This window comes from Aplosporella prunicola (assembly GCF_010093885.1).
Source record: "Aplosporella prunicola CBS 121167 unplaced genomic scaffold K452scaffold_4, whole genome shotgun sequence".
In the NCBI taxonomy this organism is placed as follows: domain Eukaryota; kingdom Fungi; phylum Ascomycota; class Dothideomycetes; order Botryosphaeriales; family Aplosporellaceae; genus Aplosporella; species Aplosporella prunicola.
In genome coordinates, this window is record NW_022983532.1 from 382,096 (window position 1) to 402,450 (window position 20,355).

The 20,355-nt window shown below is 57.3% G+C and overlaps 9 protein-coding genes and 1 non-coding gene across 10 annotated transcripts; 4 read left to right on the top strand and 6 right to left on the bottom strand.

Annotated features, from left to right (window-relative positions):
- Positions 1–1,071: 1,071 nt before the first annotated feature.
- Positions 1,072–2,770, bottom strand: K452DRAFT_295097 (uncharacterized protein; the record flags this gene model as incomplete). Its single annotated transcript, XM_033541774.1, has 3 exons — positions 1,072–1,160; positions 1,211–2,651; positions 2,762–2,770. 3 exons carry the CDS (start codon positions 2,768–2,770, stop codon positions 1,072–1,074), a joined length of 1,539 nt encoding a protein of 512 aa, XP_033401175.1.
- Positions 2,771–3,540: 770 nt separating this feature from the next.
- On the top strand, positions 3,541–4,983 carry K452DRAFT_264512 (uncharacterized protein). The gene is made up of 2 exons (XM_033538695.1): positions 3,541–4,672; positions 4,737–4,983. The coding sequence occupies exons 1-2, from the start codon at positions 3,641–3,643 to the stop codon at positions 4,836–4,838; spliced, it is 1,134 nt and encodes a 377-aa protein (XP_033401176.1). The 5' UTR covers positions 3,541–3,640; the 3' UTR covers positions 4,839–4,983.
- Positions 4,984–6,774: 1,791 nt separating this feature from the next.
- On the bottom strand, positions 6,775–7,669 carry K452DRAFT_120255 (uncharacterized protein). Its single transcript, XM_033535165.1, has one exon. It carries the CDS (start codon positions 7,459–7,461, stop codon positions 6,856–6,858), a length of 606 nt encoding a protein of 201 aa, XP_033401177.1. The 5' UTR covers positions 7,462–7,669; the 3' UTR covers positions 6,775–6,855.
- A 54-nt stretch (positions 7,670–7,723) lies between these two features.
- On the bottom strand, positions 7,724–8,873 carry K452DRAFT_324447 (uncharacterized protein; the record flags this gene model as incomplete). Its single annotated transcript, XM_033544706.1, has 3 exons — positions 7,724–7,889; positions 8,003–8,721; positions 8,784–8,873. The coding sequence occupies 3 exons, from the start codon at positions 8,871–8,873 to the stop codon at positions 7,724–7,726; spliced, it is 975 nt and encodes a 324-aa protein (XP_033401178.1).
- A 188-nt stretch (positions 8,874–9,061) lies between these two features.
- K452DRAFT_264515 (uncharacterized protein) lies at positions 9,062–9,718 on the top strand. The gene is made up of 3 exons (XM_033538696.1): positions 9,062–9,233; positions 9,285–9,451; positions 9,502–9,718. Exons 1-3 carry the CDS (start codon positions 9,204–9,206, stop codon positions 9,656–9,658), a joined length of 354 nt encoding a protein of 117 aa, XP_033401179.1. The 5' UTR covers positions 9,062–9,203; the 3' UTR covers positions 9,659–9,718.
- A 68-nt stretch (positions 9,719–9,786) lies between these two features.
- Positions 9,787–12,290, top strand: K452DRAFT_315708 (uncharacterized protein). The gene is made up of 2 exons (XM_033543886.1): positions 9,787–11,611; positions 11,663–12,290. Exons 1-2 carry the CDS (start codon positions 10,187–10,189, stop codon positions 11,891–11,893), a joined length of 1,656 nt encoding a protein of 551 aa, XP_033401180.1. The 5' UTR covers positions 9,787–10,186; the 3' UTR covers positions 11,894–12,290.
- A 1,303-nt stretch (positions 12,291–13,593) lies between these two features.
- Positions 13,594–13,665, bottom strand: K452DRAFT_t30. Its single transcript has one exon. It is a non-coding gene; the product is annotated as a tRNA-Arg (tRNA).
- A 1,507-nt stretch (positions 13,666–15,172) lies between these two features.
- K452DRAFT_120292 (uncharacterized protein) lies at positions 15,173–15,595 on the bottom strand. The gene has a single exon (XM_033535166.1). The coding sequence runs from the start codon at positions 15,503–15,505 to the stop codon at positions 15,290–15,292; it is 216 nt and encodes a 71-aa protein (XP_033401181.1). The 5' UTR covers positions 15,506–15,595; the 3' UTR covers positions 15,173–15,289.
- A 304-nt stretch (positions 15,596–15,899) lies between these two features.
- On the top strand, positions 15,900–16,634 carry K452DRAFT_305486 (uncharacterized protein; the record flags this gene model as incomplete). Its single annotated transcript, XM_033542905.1, has 2 exons — positions 15,900–15,962; positions 16,029–16,634. 2 exons carry the CDS (start codon positions 15,900–15,902, stop codon positions 16,632–16,634), a joined length of 669 nt encoding a protein of 222 aa, XP_033401182.1.
- A 1,679-nt stretch (positions 16,635–18,313) lies between these two features.
- K452DRAFT_295103 (uncharacterized protein) lies at positions 18,314–19,841 on the bottom strand (the record flags this gene model as incomplete). The annotated part of the gene is made up of 4 exons (XM_033541775.1): positions 18,314–18,326; positions 18,391–19,440; positions 19,494–19,620; positions 19,670–19,841. 4 exons carry the CDS (start codon positions 19,839–19,841, stop codon positions 18,314–18,316), a joined length of 1,362 nt encoding a protein of 453 aa, XP_033401183.1.
- Positions 19,842–20,355: the final 514 nt, after the last annotated feature.

Here is a 20,355-nt window from a genome sequence, read left to right on the forward strand (position 1 = left end):
ATCGCGCCATGGTCCGTCCAGCGAGCGATTTGCTGTGCGCGTGAGCGGAGCAGCGGTGCGTCGCTGCGGCAACGAACCGCCCACCGCTGCTGCTGCACGGGATAAGGGGGTGGTGAGGGGTTGAGGAGCCAGGAGGGACAGGCTGCTGGTTGCGTGCTCTGTCGTGAGTGGCGCCTTTTTTGTCTGGCGTCTGGCTTGGCTTGCGCGTAGCAGTGATGAGGTGATTGTGGTTTCATTTCGTCGTCGGGTGTGTCGCTGTGGTAACTACCTATATGGCAATGGGTAACAACACAAACAACACTAGCCCCGGCTGCTTGCTGTGAGACTGGTGGTAGTAGAGAGAACAAAGGGAAGAGAGGCTGCTTTGTCTGTCTGCCGCTTGGAATAACAACACACGCACGCTTCGCTCGCTACTCGCTGAAAATAGCAGACGGCACTTTGCACGTGCTCGCCTTCCTCGGCCGTAAACAAAAAAAAGAGGATGATTCTCGACGATTGAAGAGATGATGGGGTTCCCAAAGCCCTCCTGGTACCTTCTCGCTGTCCTTGTTTCCTTTCTTTTCCTTAAAGTACATGCATCCGTCACATCGGCGCCAGTTGGCTCGACGACGGCAATGCCCCTGAGCCCCGCCCCCGACGCAATCCCAGGCATGGAGGGCAGGAGAGGCAGGCCGCGGCCGTTTTTGAACCTTGGACAACGCCCCTTGGTGTCCAATGTTGCGTCCTGGTGTCGGCCGACACCACCGTCCCCATCATGCATGCATACCACATCCACCATAGCCAGGTAGGGGAGAAGGTTATTGTATCCAGAGCCAATGTAGTAAAAAAACACCCGTTGCAAACCCATTAATACGCCATCTTGAATGAAACATATCTCGAAAGCCAGACCTTTCCCGAGGCCGACGCCGATGATGAGGAAGGGGATACCAGAAATGCAATTGTAATGAACACACCTTGACAGGCGATACGGGATCGATAGAAAAGGTGCGTCGGTCGTTGCCAGATCATGTCGGAGGACACAACAAGAGAAAGGAAGATGTTTGTCCGGCGAAACGATCACTGATAATGGTACTAGTGAGCCTTGCAGGCAGCCTTGACAGCGTCTAGTGAGACGCCGTCGACAGTGAACTTCTTAGCCCATTGGCGCAGAACGATGGATGCTGTGTCCGTGTTAGCGATTGTATAGACATCTGAGGGATCATGAACTTACCCTTGAGGAACTTCTTGCTGGCATACTTCTTGAAGAAGGCCTCATGAACAACAGGGGACTTGAGGTAGTCGATCATGAGCTCAAGGACCGGCTTGATCTCCTCTTCGGTGTAGCCAGCGTAGTGAGCAAGAACGACGTCCCATTCGCCGCGCTCGAGAACCATACGCGACAGGTACATGGCAGCGGCCGAGATCTGAGAAGGTGGGTAGGCGATGAAACGGTGGTCCAAGCAAGAGATCTCAAGCAGGTACTTGCCAAGAGTACGCGTCTGGATGTCGTAGTTGTCGGCCTTGGATATTCTGCGGAGGAAGTTCATGGGGTTGGGATACGAGAGGTCGTAGTCCAAGGCCGCAAGGACGAAGCGCTCGGCGCTGAGAATCTCCTCCTCCGTGAAGCCATCGTCGGCGACGTGGCGGAAGTTCTGGACGTGGGGAGAGAGGACCTCCTCGTACTTGGAAGCAATGAACATGGCGGTAACACCGACGAGCTGCAGGCGATCCAGTTGAACAATCTTACGGGAGAGGAACCTATCAATGATGTTCACCGCCAAGAAGAGAGTTTCAGGAAGGAGACGGAAGCGTGTGTGGACCTCGAGCAGCCAGTCAACCAGGATACCGCGCATCTTCCACTCGAGCTCGCTCTGGTTACTCATATAATCAGGGTTCGCCATGGTGGTGATTTCCAATTCCTTAAGATACTCGAAGATTTCTCCAACGTATTCCGAAACCATCAAGGGGTCGTTGGCATCTTCCTCGTCGAGGTCAGGGATATCCGGGTAATCGAACTTTTCCTCTTCGACCTCCTGGGGAACGGCCTTCTTGACGGGCTCGGGCTTGGCCGCAACCTCAGCCGGCTTCGACTTCGGGGCCTCAGGCTCAACAACCTTCTCGACAACCTTTTCGACCTTGGACTTGGTGGCCTTGACAGGAGGGGCGACATTCTCCTGCGCAACATGAATCTCGTCCTCCTCCTTGATGGGTTCCACGGCGGCCTTGGTCGTGTTGCGCTTCTTGGTGGCAGCACCGGTGATGCCATTGCCGCTGGCAGGGCGCTTGCCGGCCGTCGACTTCTCCTTGGAACCAAGAACGGAACGCGTCGTGGTGGAGCGGGTGGGCTTCGAAATGCCAGTGGGCGCCGCTGCCTGAGCGACGGGACCACGCTTGGTGGACAATGGCTTCTTGGTTTCCTTCCCCTCCTTTCCACCCTTCGCGTCAGCTACCTCGCCCTTCGCGTTCGTGACATCTCCCAACGCGCTCCTTTTCCGTGTGAGGGTGGTGGTGCTAGTCGTCGACTTCTTAGAGGCAGTTGTCTTCTTCGGAGGATCGGCGGCGGACGTCTCTTGTGACGACGTCAGCGCGGCGGCCTTTGCGCGCGTCAGACGTGTCGTCGTCGCGTTCTCATCATTCTCGTTCGTCACTGTACGCCGGCTGGCTGGCCGTGCCTGGGAGGAAAGGTTAGTCGTCATAGTGGTGATGGAGATGATGACTCTTGGCCTCTGATGACCTCAGAGCTCCAAGGCCTTGATTGTTTACCGAAGCAGGGCCGACTTACGGGAGGCATTGTGTGGTATAATGAGGGGGTTTAAGTCAATTGGGAATCTCTGTCTATGATGGCTACTATAAGGTAGCGTTGTGCGGAGGTAGCGGACGTGATGATTGTTGATGGGTACTGTTTACTCGTATGTTAGCATTGCCCAATTCGGCTGAGCCCAAAATAAGCACGGACTGGATGGGACGGACGTCTATGGAAGCCAAGGTATCAGCAATTATGCTGCGGATGCGGACAAGAAGGGAGGCCGAGATGCGGAGAGCATGCACAGCCTGGGACACGGTTGAGGTGCGTCGAAATTGGCGAATTTGAGGGTGCGGATGCGACGTGCAGAGACGTGAAAGTGACGTGCAAAGCAGCTTTGGACGTGGAGAGGGAGACGGACTTATGGGAAGAGCAACTGATGCGACCGTCCAAGGCGGGTGCGTTGCGGATTGACGTGCCCTCTGGGGAGTGTCTTGTAGGAAGTGGCCGTAGTGCGCTGCGAGTTTGTTATGGGCTGTCCGGCTTATGTCACTAGCGTGTTCTGCCAACCCGGGACGAGGGCGATAACCGGGCAACCGTAGTGCGGCCTCCTGCTCAGACCAAACGCGAAGCGTGCGGCGACGGCTGCGTGCGGCGGCTGTCTGGTGAATTTTCGAGGGGCTCAGGTGCACGCGTAAAACGGGCCTCGAGCTTTGTTGCAACAGCGGTCAGGCGCGTCGAGGGCCCAAGAGACGTGTTGGTCGTTTCCGCCCCAGTCCCGATTGGGTCCTAGCGTTACGACTTCGCGATAGATTTCTTGAACCTCAGCATTGGCTGCCGTGCATTGACGATTGCTCTGCTTCCCCCACCTCCCAATGGCCGCGTAGCCTACTCCAACTCGCACCCCCACCCGTCCAGATGCTGCAACCTCGGGCAGCCCTGGCCCGCGCCGTCGGCCAGTCGCGCACCTGTCTGTTCAACTCTGTCCGCACCTACGCCTCTGCTGCTGCCACGGCCAATCCTCCCCCCACCACCGAAGCCATCAAGCCCCAGGTCAATGCCTACGATGCCTCGTCGCAACCCCAAGGTCGCTCCCGGAAGACCGCCAAGCTCGTCCTGAAGACGTACAAGCCCCAGACGCCCGGTCTGCGTCACTTGCGCCGCCCCGTCAACGACCATCTGTGGAAGGGAAAGCCGTACAAGCCTCTCACCTTCGCCAAGACCGGCCAGGGAAAGGGTGGTCGTAATTCCACCGGTCAGGTCACGGTCAGGCATCGCGGAGGTGGACACAAGCGCAGGATACGGATGGTCGACTTCAAGAGGCAAGAGGCCGGCAGGCATCGCGTGGAGCGCATCGAGTACGACCCGAACCGTAGCGCACATCTTGCCCTGCTCATCCACGAGAAGACTGGGAAGAAGAGCTACATCATCGCTCCGGAGGGCATGAGAGCCGGCGAGACCATCGAGAGCTTTCTTCCTGGCATTCCCAAGGAGCTTCTCGCCTCTATGGGTGGCACTATCGATCCCGGTATGCTTGCGGCTAAGACTGCTTTCCGTGGCAACTGTTTGCCCTTGCACATGGTGCCGCTGGGTACGCAGGTCTTCAACGTCGGGTCGACAGCCGGCAAGGGCGCCGTCTTCTGCCGCAGCGCCGGCACTTACGCCGTCGTCATGTCCAAGGGCGACCCCGGCCAGAAAGTCAGGGATGTTACAGTGAGGCTTCAGAGCGGTGAGCTTAGGCGATGCGACAAGAACGCCTGCGCGACCATTGGCGTTGCCAGCAACCCGTTCCACCACTTCAGACAGATCGGAAAGGCCGGTCGTTCGCGATGGCTTGGCAAGAGGCCTTCGGTGCGTGGTGTGGCCATGAACGCGGCGGATCACCCTCACGGTGGTGGTAGAGGTAAATCGAAGGGTAACGTGCACCCTGTCAGTCCTTGGGGCACGCCGGTAAGTCATCCCACTCGATTCTCTTACATTAAAGAATGCCTCTTTAATTGGTATGTCCGTATAGGCCAAGGGTGGTTACAAGACTCGCAAGAAGAGGAACCCGAACAAGTGGCTGGTGCAGGACCGCGAGAGGAACCAGGGCAAGAGGAGAACCAAGAACAAATAAGGAACGCGCTCTGGCGTCACTCCTCTTCCACGCATTTCGAATTGTACAATTGGACTGTATACTTTTTACGTCAACTTCGGCCGTCAATACAGAGAGTTGTTGCTGCCGCTTCCGGCACAAGAGCAGACGTTTGCCCAATGCAGGCAGCATCAGCAATTGCCACGGCTGTGGTTACCGTGCATTGTGCATATAAAGCATCTTTGTCCTCTTCTCCTTTATCCTCTAACAACCATTCACAATACCAGCGCCACCATTTTACGCAAAGACCCGCTCTTGCTATTGAGCAAATGATCAGAGATGCCGTATCCACTAACAAATAAATAAACAGATAAGCAAATAGAAGCACAAAACACCACTAATACCAATCAGTGAGCATCTGTATTGAGATACGCTGCTACGGGGATGGCTTCATACCTTGCTCTTCGTCGATCACCTAGTCTAACAGTTCATGCTACTACTCCATTCTAGTGTCTAACCAACTCTACATATTCCCCAACTCTGGTGTCGGGGTTGTCCCCCTTGTTTTTATATTTATTACGTAGTCGGGCGTATACTCTCATAACAGAGTTCTATAAATGCCCGGCCATAGCATTGCTACGCACCATCTAGCTCCAGTGGTGATCCTCAGCTATCTCATCTGTTGGTTCTGACAATCATTTGCTTCTGTTAATGCGTTCTGTTCTGCACGCTTGGCTGAAAAGTAAGTGCGGCAGGAGTAGGTGTCGCAAGTAAATGCCGCAATATGCGTCCAGCAGGAACCTAAGAGGTAATGCTAGGGCCTAGATAATCATCGCTGGAATTGTCAAAGCCGAAGTGGGTGTGGATGCTGTTAGTCAAACTCTAAAGCTTCCCAAAGAAGAGGATAACGCTCTTGTTCGCATCAAGTCCCCGGGGCTGCTGGGTCCAGTGCCTTCAGTTCATCACGTCCTCGACATATTTAAGACTGTATGTGGGCACTGGAAACTACGCTATCCGAGCTGGATGACTTCTTGTCAAATATCCGCTAGTTCCTATGGCGGCGAGCAGAGACAGGTCAGATACCAGTGGAGGATGTAGTGACGCAGCATGTGGCGGAGGTGTGTAGAAGCTATGAGATATAGTTGACTATATACCAATCGACTCAGCCTCATAAACTGTTGTTTTCTTCGCTTTAGCCACCACATCTAATCATCTCAATCCTCAAATGCTACCATGGCTCTTTATAAGGCGCAGTAGCAACAGTTACAATAGCATCCTCCTCATGTTGACTCTGAAGTAAAACTTAACAGAGCCTTCAAACGCAGCTCCACTGCATATACCCAATTCCAAAAAAACATAATTGTCTGCACTATAATGCTTCACACTCTCTCCCACATCCTTCCCACCCACCCCCTCTTCCCTCAGCAGTAACATACCACGCACCCACCGTCCCCAGTTTAAATAGCAGCCACACCAGATCCATAGAAGCGACGATGTATTCACGAGCACCGGACCTCACTCCAGCCATATGGAAGGCGAAGCGCGATGTGGTTCCAAAAGATACCATTGCACATGTAGGCAGGTGCCACACGAAATACCTAACCCAAGATTATTGAAAGGAAGAGAGAACAGAAGAGCCGGGCTGGCCCTTAGAGAAGAAGACAATCAACACCACCGCAAATAAGTGCAGTCCTGCACCACCTCACCGCGCTGACGCGCACCACCACCGGCACAGCGCTGTCTTACTCCATATCCATACCCGCCATTTACGAGAAGACTTATAACATACGTCGAAGTGAGAGTCGCGAGCAAGCCCTGAAAGGTGAGGACTCTAGTAACGATATCCTCCCAGTGTATTTGCTGGAACAGGGAGTTCCTGCCTTCTGTTGTACGCTGCGAGAAGTTGTGCATGTGTATATCTGCGTGCTGCATCCAAAATATACTGCTTTGGGAAGTGGAAGAGGGTGGCATACACGCACACAGCTAAACAGGCAGCAAGCAGCGGCATCCACACCACCCAATCCCACAACCAGTACCACAGTTAACGTCTAATACTCATTTAATATCCGACGAGCCTACTCCTACCTATCCCTACTCTACCACAACAGCACCTAATCCTATAAATACAATACACATACACGCCTCCCCTTCCTCCATTCAGTCTCCTCCTCCTCCCTCTTCTTCTTCTTCTTCTTCTTCTATCTAGATAAAACAACAAACAACAAACACGAAGGAAGACCCGCTCAAACCAATTGCAAAAACGCCCCGTTGTCGCCGTCGCTGTCGTGATCGCTCTTCTTCTTCTTGCTTCTAAGTGTCTTCTAATTCCCAGTTCTGCTGTTCGGGTTGTCGGTCTTTCTGGTATGGTGGTGATTTCTTCTTCTCTGGCATTCCGGCGTCGAGCGGGGTAGGTGCTGGTGTAGAGGGGTAAGAAGGGGAAAGAGATCGGAGCGGGGCGGGCATAGGTGGGATAGGATAGGATAGGATAGGATAAGGCGAGGCAGCGAGCAGGCGCGTGGTGGAGCCTCGATGTTTGCGTCCTCGTGAGGTTGGGCGGATGAGGCTGGTCGGAGACGCTGGTACCATACGGTACGGTACCAAGCCGTGCTGCCTGTCTCTCCACCCCTTCACCCTTCGTTTTTCTCCTGCGCACGCACACATTCATCTCGCAGTCGTCTCGCCCAAGCGCACACGCACGCGCTCGCTCGCCGCATCAGCAGGCCTGATTAGGCGCCGCTCATCCCTCGCACGCTCACACGCACGGCCTGGCGAGCCAGCGTCAACGCGACCCGCACCCACCAACCGCACACCCGCCTTCTTGCGCCGTCCGCGCGCCCTGGCTCCCCCCTTGCGCTCGTCCTCTCCCCCTAACGCTCCGGCCGCTTCGAGCTTCCTTCCGCCGGCTCGCTCACTCGCCCGCCAGCCCGCTACTGCTGTTTCTGCGCTGCGGCGCGCTTGTGCTTGCACACGGTCGGCATGGTCAGCATATTCGGCCAGTGCAGGTAGTACTCGTCCTGGCGGCCGTTGAGGCAGTGGCGTAGCCAGGTGCCCCACACGATGTAGAAGTAGGCGCCGGTGCCCGTCATGAGGTGCCTGTGGTGAGGAAGGTGTCAGTCGCGGTACTTCTACAGCTACTGTCGCAGCTACTTGGTGAAGGAGAAGGTATGGGGGAGGGACCAGGTATGGGAAGGGTTTGTAAAACGTACCACCAGCCGTGTCCCTCGAGCAAAACGCCCCAAGGCAAGCCGATCTGCTGGCGCCAGCGGCGCAGCGCTCCGCAGAACTCGTTGTCGAGGGTCCAGATAGCGAAGCCGGAGAGGAAGATGCCGAGGCCGAACGCAATCATGGTCCACATGGTGCGGAGGATCTCGACGTCGCGGGCGTCGCGGCGGGCGCTGTCGCGCGCATCCTGCTCCTTGCCCTTACTACCCGCGGCAGCGACCTTGTCCGCGTCCGTAGCGGCAGCGGCGCGCTTGGCGCGGAAGCTGGGCCGGATGCGCACCTCCATGATGTACATGCTGCGGAAGAGGACGACGGCGGTGAGCAGGGCGTACATGTTCTGGTGGAAGGCCGGGTCCTGCAGGTAGTGGTAGTAGCCGGTGATGAAGGCGGCGAGGGCAACGAGACCAAGACCCAGCACCTGGGCGTAGCGCCGCGAGCGGCCGTAGCTGAAGGTGGCATAGAACATGAGGCAGGTGGTGTAGATCATGGAGAGCTCGTCGACGAGCTGCATGGGGTACTTGAGGGTGCTGTGGAAGAGGAAGGAGCCGGTGCCGACGACGAGGTAGCCGGCAAAGGTGATGAGGAAGATGGAGTCGTGGTCGTTGCGGACGCAGTTGGCCATGCCCTTGAAGGCCAGGTAGACGAACAGCAGGTTCGTCAGCGTGTTGACGATCTCGGCGCTGTAGATGGTGGCATAGTAGTCCTGCAGGTCGGGAGCGGGTTAGCTGGGCTGTGGATGCGGCGCGCGCGTAGCTCGTTGCTTGCCTCTTCGCACCAATTGAGCGTGGATGTGACGGGCGACCAGTAGCCGTCGCCCGCGGGCGGATAGGGTATCGAAGGTAACCACGAAGGCATGGTGGGTGGAGGATGTAGAGGGTAGAGGCGTGAGGAGGGTAGAGGACGGGGAGGATTGCCGGGATGGACGGAAGCTGAGGGCAAGCGAATGACGAGTACAATACGATGACTACCTATTTGTCATGGTGGGGAAGTGGGTAGGTAGGACGCGAGATCACGCTTCTCTGTTGTCTCTGCACTGCATAAGGTAGCTACATTACCTATAACAGAGAGCTTCTGGCAATCCTCGCTGCGTCACTAGCGCTTGCGTCTGTGTCGGAGCTTGCAACCCACTCCCGCCCTCCCACTCGACATCCATTCATTCATTCCTTGATCGTCGTCGCCGCCACAATGTCGATTCCGCCCGAGGCACTGCAAAAGGCAAGTACCAGAAAGTAGTACTAAGCCTCCCCGGCTGACTGGTCTCGGCAGCTCCTGCAAGAGATCGAGCAAAAGGCCGCCTTCTCGCAGCAGCAAATGGGCCTCGTCAAGGCGCAAATGGCGGCCAAGGCACGCGAGCAGCGCATGCTGCAGCTGACGACGAGCGAGGTGGACGCGCTGCCGCCCGACACAAAGGTGTATGAGGGCGTGGGCAAGATGTACGTGCCGCCGATTTGTCCCTTGTCAAACATCTCACATCCCCCGGCAGGTTTGTTTTTAGCCCGCGCGACGACGTGAAACAGCGGCTGGCGGCCGAGGGCGAGGAGCTCAAAGGCGACACGGTCAACCTGGAGAAGAAGCTGCATTACCTGGAGACGACGTACAAGAACAGTCGCGACAACCTGGAGCAGCTCTTTAAGCGCTGAGACAGAGAGAGAGTTGTTTGTCACTAGAACAAGGCTGCAAATCCACCTCTTTGATTGCCGCATGTGAGCTGCTGATGCCATCCATCCATGTGCGACCGCAAGCCCCAAACACGCCCTTTTAGCCCCCACCAAGCCGCTGCTATTTCTGCCTAACGCCCACAGCCTCCTACTTATCTAGTCATCCGTCTCATCTCTTGACCTCATCTGTTTCTCTTTTTCTCTTCTTCTCTCCTCCTTCCTACTTCAATCCGTCATTCGTCCGAGTCACGCCTTTCCTTCCCCTCTCAGCCGTGTGACCCCCCCAGGTCATCCACCACCTTCCCGTCCTAGCCTCAGCCTCGCCCCTTCTCTTTCCGTCTCCCGCTCCTAGCGCTGACACCTACGGCTCCCCATCGCTCTACCCTTTGCCTTAGCCTTTTCATCTTCTGCCTACACCGCAGTCTGATCACGGAAAAAACAATACATCTGCACCATCACTAGCCTCAACTCCGCAAATCCAAATCCATTTCCTTGTCCTCACTACACACCATGCCGCGCTACTACGGCCTCGGCGGTGACGACGAGTGGTCCATGGACGGCGAGTGGGGTGGCGGCGGCATCGGTGGTGGCATCAGCGCCGGGGCACGACACGTCCACCCACCTATGGGACGGCGCAGTGGGCTCCTGGAGCCCGAACACGGCCACTTCCATGCAGCAGGCATTCACCGCAGCCGGTCGACGGGCTCGCGGCCCACGCCACACATCCTCAACATCCACAACAACGTGAACCCGCGCCTGACAGCCGACCAACAGGCGCCGACACGGGCGAGCGCGACGCCGTCGCCGCGCGGCCGCCCCCTCGACGACGAGTGGGCCCTCAACGACGACATGGAGGTGCGGATCATCCGCGAGCGGTCGCGGGGGCGCGGCCTGAGCGACGCACCTAACTTCCATCGGCACGAGCACCGGCATGAGCACTGGGGCAGCGCCGAGCGAGATCGTACGCCGCCCGAGTACCGGGCGCAGCTGCAGCTGGCGGCGACGAGTGAGCGGCTGCGCGACATGGAGGAGCGGATGCGGCGGGAGAAGGAGGAGGGCCTGCTTCGCCTCGAGCTCGAGAGCAAGTACGCGCGGGAAAAGGCGGAGCGCGAAGAGGAGGAGCGGCTGATGAAGCGGCGAGTAGAGCTGCAGATGCTGAAGAGCAAGGCGGAGCGCGAGGAAGAAGAAGACCGTATTCGCCGCGAGGAGGAGCGCATCCGCGAGAAGTACGAGCGCAAGCGGCTGGAGGACGAGCGGGCGCGCGCCGAGGAAGAGCGTCGCCAGGACGAGCTGCGCAAGACGGCGGTCCGCGAGGAGAAGGAGCGCGCTGCCAGTGAGGCCGCGGCGAGGAAGGCCGCGGCGGAGGAGTTTGCGCGCGAGCAAGAGAAGAAAGCCAAGAAAGAGGCGGAGGAGCGGCAGCGCATCATCGACGAGGAGGAGAAGGCCAAGCTGGCCAGGATGAAGCACAAAGCCGAAGAGCGTGCGCGAATCATCGCCGAAGTGGAGAAGCAGAATGCGGAGGCGGCAGCGCGAGAGCAGGCCGAGCGCGAAGCGTTGCTAGCCAAGATCGAGAAGGAGAAGGCCGAGAAGGCGGCCAAGGAGAAGGCGGCGTGGGAGGAGTACGAGTGCAAGCGCAAGGAGAAGGAGGCCCAGGAGAAGGCAGCCAAGAAGGCCGAGGAGGAACGCCTCGAGGCCGAGATGCGCAAGAAGCTCGTGCAGTTCGGCTTCCAAGAGAACCAGATCCAGGGCATCCTGGACCCGGCCAAGGCGGCGGAGCTGCAGGCCGGCGCGGGGCCAAATAACCCGCTCACGGTGGTTGACCATCATCACCATCACCACCAGCCGCCGCATACGCCGACGTATGTGAAGGTCAAGCGCGAGTATCTGAGCATCGAGACGCTGAAGTACTATGATTTGCCATGGGAATATGACCGGGTAGGCATCTCTCGCCCCTCCTTCCCCCATGCGCTGCTAACGCCCCAGCAGAACGACGCAGAATACATCATCATCATGCGCGAGATGGACCCGCGCGAAACGGACATCCTGTTCGAGCACACGCGCCGCATCAAGGACCGCAGCAGCACGCGCCTGCTCATCGAGGACCGTGGGCGGTCCAAGAAGCCTGAGTATGCATGGGTGCGGCGCAGGCGCTCGGCGCATGATAAGAGCCCCGCGAGGCCGGCGAGGAAGATTGTCTTGGGGGAAATGTTTAGGTAGGGTGGTGTTGGGGAGGGGCGGGTGACTGAGGGGAGGATGATGTGGTGGTAGTGGTGAGAGAGACTGGGCAAGAGGGGGATGGAGAGAGGGGTGTGCGGTGTTTGCTTGGTGTTGTTGCTTCGCTTCGATTTAATATGTTGCCTGCTTAGCTTGTTTGGTTGTTCATTTGTCAAGCTTGTCATCTTAGCCTGTCCCCCATAAACATGCACGTTTTCAACCCCAAACCCCAAGCTTCTTCCATACTACATGCACAACCCATAGATTGCTGAACCGGTGAACAGACAGCGGTATGCGTACGGTAGCAACGATGGTAGTGGGTAGTAGCAGTAGCAACAGTAGCAGTAGTCTTAGCGTTAGCGTTGACAGAACTCTTTCTCACCTCAATCTTCTCTCTCCCTCATCTTCTTGACGTTACAACCAACTCGCCTCGTTCTTGCCTAGGTATGTTGAATCGATCAGGCCATCAACGCATCACCTCCAACCCCTACCCACGCCCAACCCTCCCAGCCCAATCCGCCCCCGCTCACATCAGCAGCGCCCAAGGTTCCGCGTGGCGCGGCGTCACGGCATGGGGGCAACGTCAGCGTCGGGTGCGGGTGCGGGTGCGACGGCGGGTGTGATCTGTTGGGGCTGGGCGTGGGGGCGTGGTTGGCTGGGTGATGAGGTCGGGTTTGGATGTGTTTGTTGGTGGTATCCCTTGATTACATGTTAAGTACAGTCTACCGTGCCTACTTAGTACTCCTTGTGTAGATATAATAGGCTAGAATGCTATGGTTGGTAGTCGCTAGGTAGATATGTAAGGGTAGAAATATATTAGGTATTGGAATACTTGTATGGACATAAAGGCGAAGATGTACAAGAGCGTCGGGTATCTTATAAAGTTATAATAAAAATAATACAAGGGCAAAGACGAAGCCATATGCTTTCACAGGTGTGCTATCACGTAGGGCGAGCGAGTGATTTAGTATTTACGTGTTGCGGGTATTGACGAGCTGTATTGGAAGTGATGTTGTGTTGCACTGTGTCAATGTGGTTGGATGGGGTGGGTCGTGCGTGTATGTATATGTTTTAGATTCAGCAAGTAGGCAGTAATAGGGAACCGGGGAATAGGTACAGATAGCAGGCAAAAGCACAAGTAACTAGTAGATCTCCCGGACACACCTCTTGGCGTAATCCGTACCACTCCACTTACTTCTACCCCCCTTTTTTTAAACCTATCCCCTCATCCCCTTTATTCTTCTATATTCCCTCCGTCCCAAACTCTCCACATCTCAAACCTCGCACCCCCTCCCTCCTAAGCCACCATCACCAAGCCATTCATTTCCCACCACGCCCCCGACCCCAGCCCCAACCCCAACCGCAAACGCTGCCGCCGCAACCGCGCTCCAGACCCCCGACTTTAGCACGCACTGCCACCGCCACCGCCACCGCAACCGCCGCCGCCACCACTTACAGTCACATCCAGTCAGGCTCGGTGCCCTCGCACCGGCGCCGTCATCCCACAGGTCGCGACTCTCATCGCCAGCGTCCGTTCCCCTTTCTCGGCCTCTGCACGCCCGAGTCTCGGCATCTCGGACCCGACAGCCCGAAACACTAACTCCTAGCGCTCGCGCAGCCGCCCAACCAAGAGCGGCGGCTCCACTTCGTTATTTTGAGCAAAAAAATTGTTGTCGGAGTGTTGAAAGAGGAGACAAAAATGATGACCACACCAGGGGTCGAACCTGGAATCTCTTGATTCGTAGTCAAGCGCCTTGCCATTGGGCCATGCGGCCATTTTGATGAGAAGCTGACTGTAGTGATGCCTTTTTATAGGTTTGAAAAGCCAAGGCGTCAGGAGGAGGGAGGTTTTGACGAGGTACCAGGGTCGACTGGGGAGAATGGACAGGGTTGAATGGGGCGGAGATGAGATGAGATGACATTCAAGGGCCGGAAACAGGGTGCTGCTGTAGCTGCTGTGCCGTTCGCCTAGGTACTCTGCCTACCAAGCGCGCATGTTCGAGTGCATGCGCAAGTATTAATTCTCGCGCCGCCCATGCGAGGGTAGATATCGTAGCTATTCGCCATGAGAATGAGATATATCATCAGCGCCAGCAGCTGGCAACACACATCCCCCCAATTGCGCCCGCACGCCCGTCTCCGCGTTCCCCAGACGCACCGCACGCAGCAGCAGCGGCCAGCGACGATTATTCCGGAGCAGCAGCGCGGCCTCCTGGGGACGGGGCGGGCGCGCGCACAACGCCCCAGGCACCAGGCACAGGGGGTGGGTGGTATTGTAGGTAGCGCGCCAGCACCAGGTCCAGCACAAAATGCAACGCGCCGACAGCAGTGTTCGTCTCGTCTCGTGGTGCACTAAGTGGTGGCACGGCCGCTGTCTCGCGGCCAGCGGCGGCGCAAGCGGCCACCACGTGCTAAGTGACGGATCGTCTGTATCTGGCGGTGAAGAGAGCGGGCCACGGCGACGAGGTGGTGCCTGGGCGCGCGCGAACAACAACAAACACCGGGGGAGGAGCGTGCTCGAGCCCAGCCGTGCCTGACTCGGCGCGCGAGCCCTGCCTGCAAACAGGGCGGACGGCTGGCCGATGACGACGGCTGCCTCGGGCGTGTGTCTAGAGTTGGTATCGAGTGGGAGCGAGGGAGCTGATGGTGCGGCTCAAGGTGGGCTTGCATTAACGAGCGGCTGAGTCCTGACCCTGCGTGCTGCATGTCTGCACGCTGGGCACACCTCCTAATCCGGGCTGCGAAAAGAAGGAGTAGTTACTTGGGCTACTAGGTACGTACCTTTCGTGCCAACGAGACACAGTTTTTTAGGCTCCGGCCCGTTGTCGCCAGTTGAGTGTCGGCGGTGGAGTGGCCAGCCTGATCGGGAGCCGGAGCGCGATCGGGTGAAGTACAGTTCCCTAGACTCGGCGCCTGAAGATCAAGGCATGCGTGAACTGGTCTTGCATCTCGCCTTGCTTTGCTTTTTTGTTTTGGCGCACACGCCGCACGCTGCATGTAGCACCTCGCAATCGCAGAAGCACTGAGCAGCAACGGCCGAGAGTAAAAAACCGGGGGATAAGAGAGCCAAGAGCGTTTTTGTTTGCCTGGACGATCTGCAAATCCGTCAATGCAACCATCGACGCCTCGCGGGCTTGGGCTTGGCTAAGAATAGCACCTCCTCGTATATGGAGAAGAAGGGTGACAGAAAACTTGTGGGCGGCATCATCATCGAAGGCACAGTAGGCCATCGGGCCGATGGTAAGCAGGTGTGCAAGTGTGGTGACTGGTGAGGTTCTTTCTAGCCCATTCACTAAGCCACCACCCGCCGTCGGTAGGGCAGTGCCGAAAGGACCACCACAGTCCACACCAGCACTTGTTCAACAACGCTCGGAGCGCGCGATAACTTATCCTGATAGATCAGCACAAATTGCGGCCGCGGCCAGCAAACACTGCGACCCCCAGCGCGCCCCCTGGTCCCGGCGTGCGACCAACACGAGCCCGAGCGCGGTGGAGAGAGAGTGAGCGAGAAAGGCGGCGCCTTAAGCCGCTGAACACCTGGCGTGGGAGGGAGGGGGCTGTCACGCCAATGCGGGATCCTGGTTCGTGAGCCCAAGTACGGGTAGTATGTTGCATGGGTTGGGTTGGGGCGCGTGAGCAAACGGAGAAGGAGGCGAAGACACAACTCTAGAGACGGAGGCCGCGTAGCAAATACGAGTAGGACGGAAGAAAAGCAGCGTGCGCACGGAGGAAGACCTGGCCGGGGGGGGGGCGCCTGATAAAATTAAATGTTGATTCACTCCACAGAGACACGGCCGTTCGTGCTGAGCGACGGCGTCATTGCGCACGGACTCGGTTGCTCCCCGGGCGCGCCATGGATGGATGCCATGGAGCAATACAAAACCCGCCTCTCTTGTCCGACTTTCTCTCCCTCTGCACCCATTACCGCTCTCGCTCTCACATCCGATCCCAATCGTTTGCCTTAATTCTACTCTAATATCCTCCTACTGTCGCTTTCTAGCCTCACACAATGAAGGTCTTCGTTGCCGCTACCGCCCTTCTGGCTACTGCCTTTGCCCAGTCCGACGCTTCCGTAAGCCTCACTTCCGCAACCGTCGCCTCAGCTGCAGGACCCTGACTAACCATCCGCCACTCACAGAGCAAGATCTCCAGCGCCGTCTCGTCTGCCGCGTCCGAGGCCAGCTCTGCTGCCGCCAGCATCACCAGCGTGCCCTACTCCAACGATGCCACCCGCTTCCTCACCATGACCGACTCGCGCGGTGTCGTTACCGGCATGCCCGGCGTCGTCACCTCGCAGCCCAACGCCGCGACGTCGATGGCCCAGGTCGCGACCATTCCTGCTCTGCCCACCTCGGGTCTGTGGACCATTGCCATCGGCACGGCCACCAACGTCGTCGTCTCGGCCGGCGAGAGCACCACGGCCGTCATCTCTGGCCCCGCGACCCTGATCACCACCACCAAGGGCTCCAGCACCGGCCTCGTCCTCTCCGCCTCCACCGGTGCCGCCGAGTCCTCCGGCTCCAGGGCCTCCGAGTCTGCCTCCAAGTCTGCCTCTGCCTCTGGCTCCAAGGCTTCCGAGTCCGCCTCCAAGTCTGCCTCCAAGACCTCGGACTCCTCGTCCTCTTCCAGCAGCAGCTCTGCCTCTGCTTCGGCCTCTGCCTCCGAGGGTGCCGCTGCCCCCATCGCCAAGGTCGCCTCCGGCGCTCTGATCGGTGCCGGTGCCTTCTTCGCCGTCTTCCTGTAAGCGGCTCGCCAGAACAACGCGCTTCTAGCACCTTTGTTGTTTTGCCTTTTTCTGTTTAATTGTTCTGCTTTGCTTTAAACTACCACTACCACGACGGCCTCGCGCCAAACCTTTTCACGATGGACGGATTGAATGGATGGGATGGGAATTCGGTCGGCTGGACGGACGGACGGACGCATGGATCTAATGATGGGACTACTGGACTAATCGAGTGCGTGCCGCCGCCGCTGCCGCCGCCGACAACGATGAATGCTCGTCGGGGACTTTGACCACTCTGTCAGTCGCCCGCAGCTTAATTCAAAAAATTGAATGCAACACGATCTTAATCACTGCCTACTTCTTTCACTCTCCACGCGCTTTGTGATTTTTTTTTTTTGTTTTTTTTTGCTATCAACTATAGCTGCTGCTTCTTGAACCCCCAGGTGTTGCCATAGCAATGCGTTGCCATCGCCATCGCGCAGTAGGTAGGTAGCACAACAATCGCGCATGACCGCCAGCCAGCAAGCAGGGCGCACGCATACCTTACGCATCCAGCAAGGTCAATGCCAGGCCAACCCAGCCAGCCACCACCTAGCCACCAGCCTCAAACCCGCCCAATAAACACCAAACACTCAAGCATTCAAGAAAGGAGACAAGAGCGAGCAAGCAACACAGCACCAACCCCAAAGCAGCCGAACAACAACACGAACGAACGAACACGCTGTCCCCCTCCCCAGCCACTCGCTCGCTACTCACAGCTACTAAGGGTACATACACGACGCGACCCCAGCGACCAGCCTCCTTTCCTCTGCAGCAGCAGCAGCAAGCGCGCCGCACACAAGCGTGCACATGCATGCAGACAGGCATATATCCCTGCTTCCTCATGCATTGCCTAGGTACCCCCCCAGCCAGCCAGCCACTCACCACTCGCCCGTCCACGGAAAACGCATCCGTGGCTAGCGCGTGCGTGCGGGCGGGTATATGCGTGCATGCATGAGGGGGTCGGGGGTCCAGCTTCCTAGGGTAAGGACAAGGGCAAGGGCAAGGGCAAGGACAAGGACAAGGACAGGGGAGGAGGGGAAAGGGACGAGAGACGGAAGGAAGCGAGATGTCAGACAGACGGCGCACTCATCATCTCTCATCTCGTTTCTGCAGCTTTGTTTGGTTTGTTTGTTTGGTTGGTTGAGGGTTGGGTGAAGTCTCTCTCACTCGGTACCTTTTACCCCGACATCGGCAGACGTCGTAAATGCTCCGAATCATCACTCACAGTTTAATAAAAGTCGCCGACGCCGACACTGGCAGACATCGACACCGACGCCGAACCAAATCTCCAAATGGAAAAGTATCATCTTTTGATTTTTTCGTCTCTTCTCTACTCCCCTGTGTCTCAGGGCGAGGCTGCTGCGTCCGCCTCAACCATGCAATTAAGCATGCTGTAGGTGTTTGAACCCGAAAAAAGAAGCCGAATTTCATCTCGAGGCCATGGTTGAAAGGCCGAGATATACAAGTGCCAACGCCGATGCTCCCCCCGAGACCCCCGCGGAACGTCTCTTGTATCGTTGAGGACGTCTATTAGAAAAATGTTTTGCCCTCCCCCCGGTTGAAAATGCCGTTGAAGACAAATTGCTTTTGGTATCATTCCATCATAACACGTGTTGAAAAGATCATGCGGCGCTCAATAAGCTTGACATGACAAGTCTCTAGTAGCGGTACCTGTGGAAAGCAAACGTTAGTAAATGGCTAGATATTGATTGCAATGGGCAGGACTCAAACTTACATCTCGGACTTGAAAGGACCGTTCTTGGGCAGGCCAAGGTACTCGGCCTGGACATCGGTCAACTTGGACAGCTTAGCGTTGACGTGGTCCAGGTGGAGCAGAGCAACCTGCTCGTCGAGGATCTTGGGCAGAACATAGACGCCGACATCGAGCTTGCCGGTGTTGCCAAACTCAATGTACTTCTTGCTGAACTCCTCGTCGCCAGCCTTGAACAGAGCAATCTGGGCAAGGACCTGGTTGGTGAAGGAGCAGGACATGACGAAGGAAGAGTGGCCGGTGGCACAGCCAAGGTTGACAAGACGACCCTCGGCGAGCAGGATGATGTGACGGCCGTTGGGCATCAGGAAGCGGTCGACCTGGGGCTTGATGCTCTGGACGCTCTTGGCGTTCTTCTTCAACCAGGCAACGTCAATCTCAATGTCGAAGTGACCGATGTTGCAAACGATGGCGTCGTTCCTCATGGCCTCGAAGTGCTTTCCGACGAGGATGTCACGGCAGCCAGTCGTGGTGACGAAGATCTGACCCTCAGAAGCGGCCTCCTCCATGGTGAGGACCTGGAAGCCCTGAACGGCAGCCTGGAGAGCGTTGATGGGGTCAATCTCGGTGACGATGACACGAGCACCCATCGAGTGGAGAGCCTGGGCGCAGCCCTTGCCGACATCACCGAAACCGGCGACAACAGCGACCTTGCCGGCAATCATGACATCGGTGGCACGCTTGATGCCGTCGACGAGGGACTCACGGCAACCGTACAGGTTGTCGAACTTGGACTTGGTGACGGAGTCGTTGACGTTGATGGCGGGGACGAGCAGGCCGTTGGCACCGCCCTTGTTCTTGAGCATCTGGTACAGGTGGTGGACACCGGTGGTGGTCTCCTCGGACAGACCATAGCAGTCCTTGAGCATCTCAGGGTACTTGGTGTGGATGAGGGAGGTAAGGTCACCACCGTCATCGAGGATCAGGTTGAGCTTCTGGCCGTCCTTGAAGGCGTTGAGCTGCTGCTCGAGACACCAGTTGTACTCCTCCTCGGTCTCGCCCTTCCACGCGAAGCTAGCTGGGTGTTAGCATCTGCCACGAGATTTGGGCTACAAGAATTGACGTACACAGGGGTGCCGCTAGCAGCGATGGCAGCAGCGGCGTGGTCCTGGGTGGAGAAGATGTTGCAGCTGGTCCAGGTGAGCTCGGCACCGAGGGCCTTGAGGGTCTCAATCAGGACGGCAGTCTGGATGGCTATGAGGCTGTCAGCAGAATTCTGGGCGGTAGCCAAAGATGCACGTACTCATGTGCAGGCAACCAGCGATGCGGGCACCCTTCAATGGCTGGTCAGCGGCGTACTTCTCGCGAGTAGCCATGAGACCGGGCATCTCGTTCTCGGCGAGCTCGATCTCGCGACGGCCAAAGGCCGCCAGCGAGATATCGGCGACCTTGAAGGTGTGGGCGGGAGCAGACATGGTGATGGGTTTTGAGGGTGTCGGAAGAGAGGGGGAGTGAGATGGAAGGAGTGAGATGGAGAGGTGCGGAGGAGGGGAGGGACGCGTTGATAAAGAAGAAAAATGGCACAGCGGACTATTGCCCCACGTTCGGCAGTCCGCGCGATCCTCCAGCCGCCACGGACCGGGTCAACATTGTTGCAACGCGCCTTCAAGGTATGTAATCCATAATCCAAGGCAGCAGACATCCTGACACAGGTTGGTGCCACCAAACGCCAGCTGCTGCAGCCAAAAAACCTTGCCGTGTTGGCTCTTGTCAGGGTCAAAAGGCGGGGTGTGTCGATCCTCCGTACAGGATCTTTTCGAGATCTGGACAACAAACCTCACCTTCGAGCTTCACACCTAGAAGGTCTTACTTTTATTCAAGCCTCACTCCTCTCAAATCCCACGCTCACCAATTCTCACCCGCAAAACCCAATGTTGTTTTTCCAGCCCGCAGGCTTTACTTAGGCGTCCCGCTGTCCCTTGTCCGTAA

Coding starts and splice junctions, on each gene's coding strand:
- K452DRAFT_264512 (XM_033538695.1), top strand. CDS start 3,641: ATGCTGCAACCTCGGGCAGCCCTGGCCCGCGCCGTCGGCCAGTCGCGC. Junction 4,673..4,736: donor TCAGTCCTTGGGGCACGCCG/GTAAGTCATCCC, acceptor ATGTCCGTATAG/GCCAAGGGTGGTTACAAGAC.
- K452DRAFT_120255 (XM_033535165.1), bottom strand. CDS start 7,461: ATGAATGTGTGCGTGCGCAGGAGAAAAACGAAGGGTGAAGGGGTGGAG.
- K452DRAFT_264515 (XM_033538696.1), top strand. CDS start 9,204: ATGTCGATTCCGCCCGAGGCACTGCAAAAG. Junction 9,234..9,284: donor CGCCCGAGGCACTGCAAAAG/GCAAGTACCAGA, acceptor TGGTCTCGGCAG/CTCCTGCAAGAGATCGAGCA. Junction 9,452..9,501: donor TATGAGGGCGTGGGCAAGAT/GTACGTGCCGCC, acceptor ATCCCCCGGCAG/GTTTGTTTTTAGCCCGCGCG.
- K452DRAFT_315708 (XM_033543886.1), top strand. CDS start 10,187: ATGCCGCGCTACTACGGCCTCGGCGGTGACGACGAGTGGTCCATGGAC. Junction 11,612..11,662: donor TGCCATGGGAATATGACCGG/GTAGGCATCTCT, acceptor ACGCCCCAGCAG/AACGACGCAGAATACATCAT.
- K452DRAFT_120292 (XM_033535166.1), bottom strand. CDS start 15,505: ATGCAACATACTACCCGTACTTGGGCTCACGAACCAGGATCCCGCATT.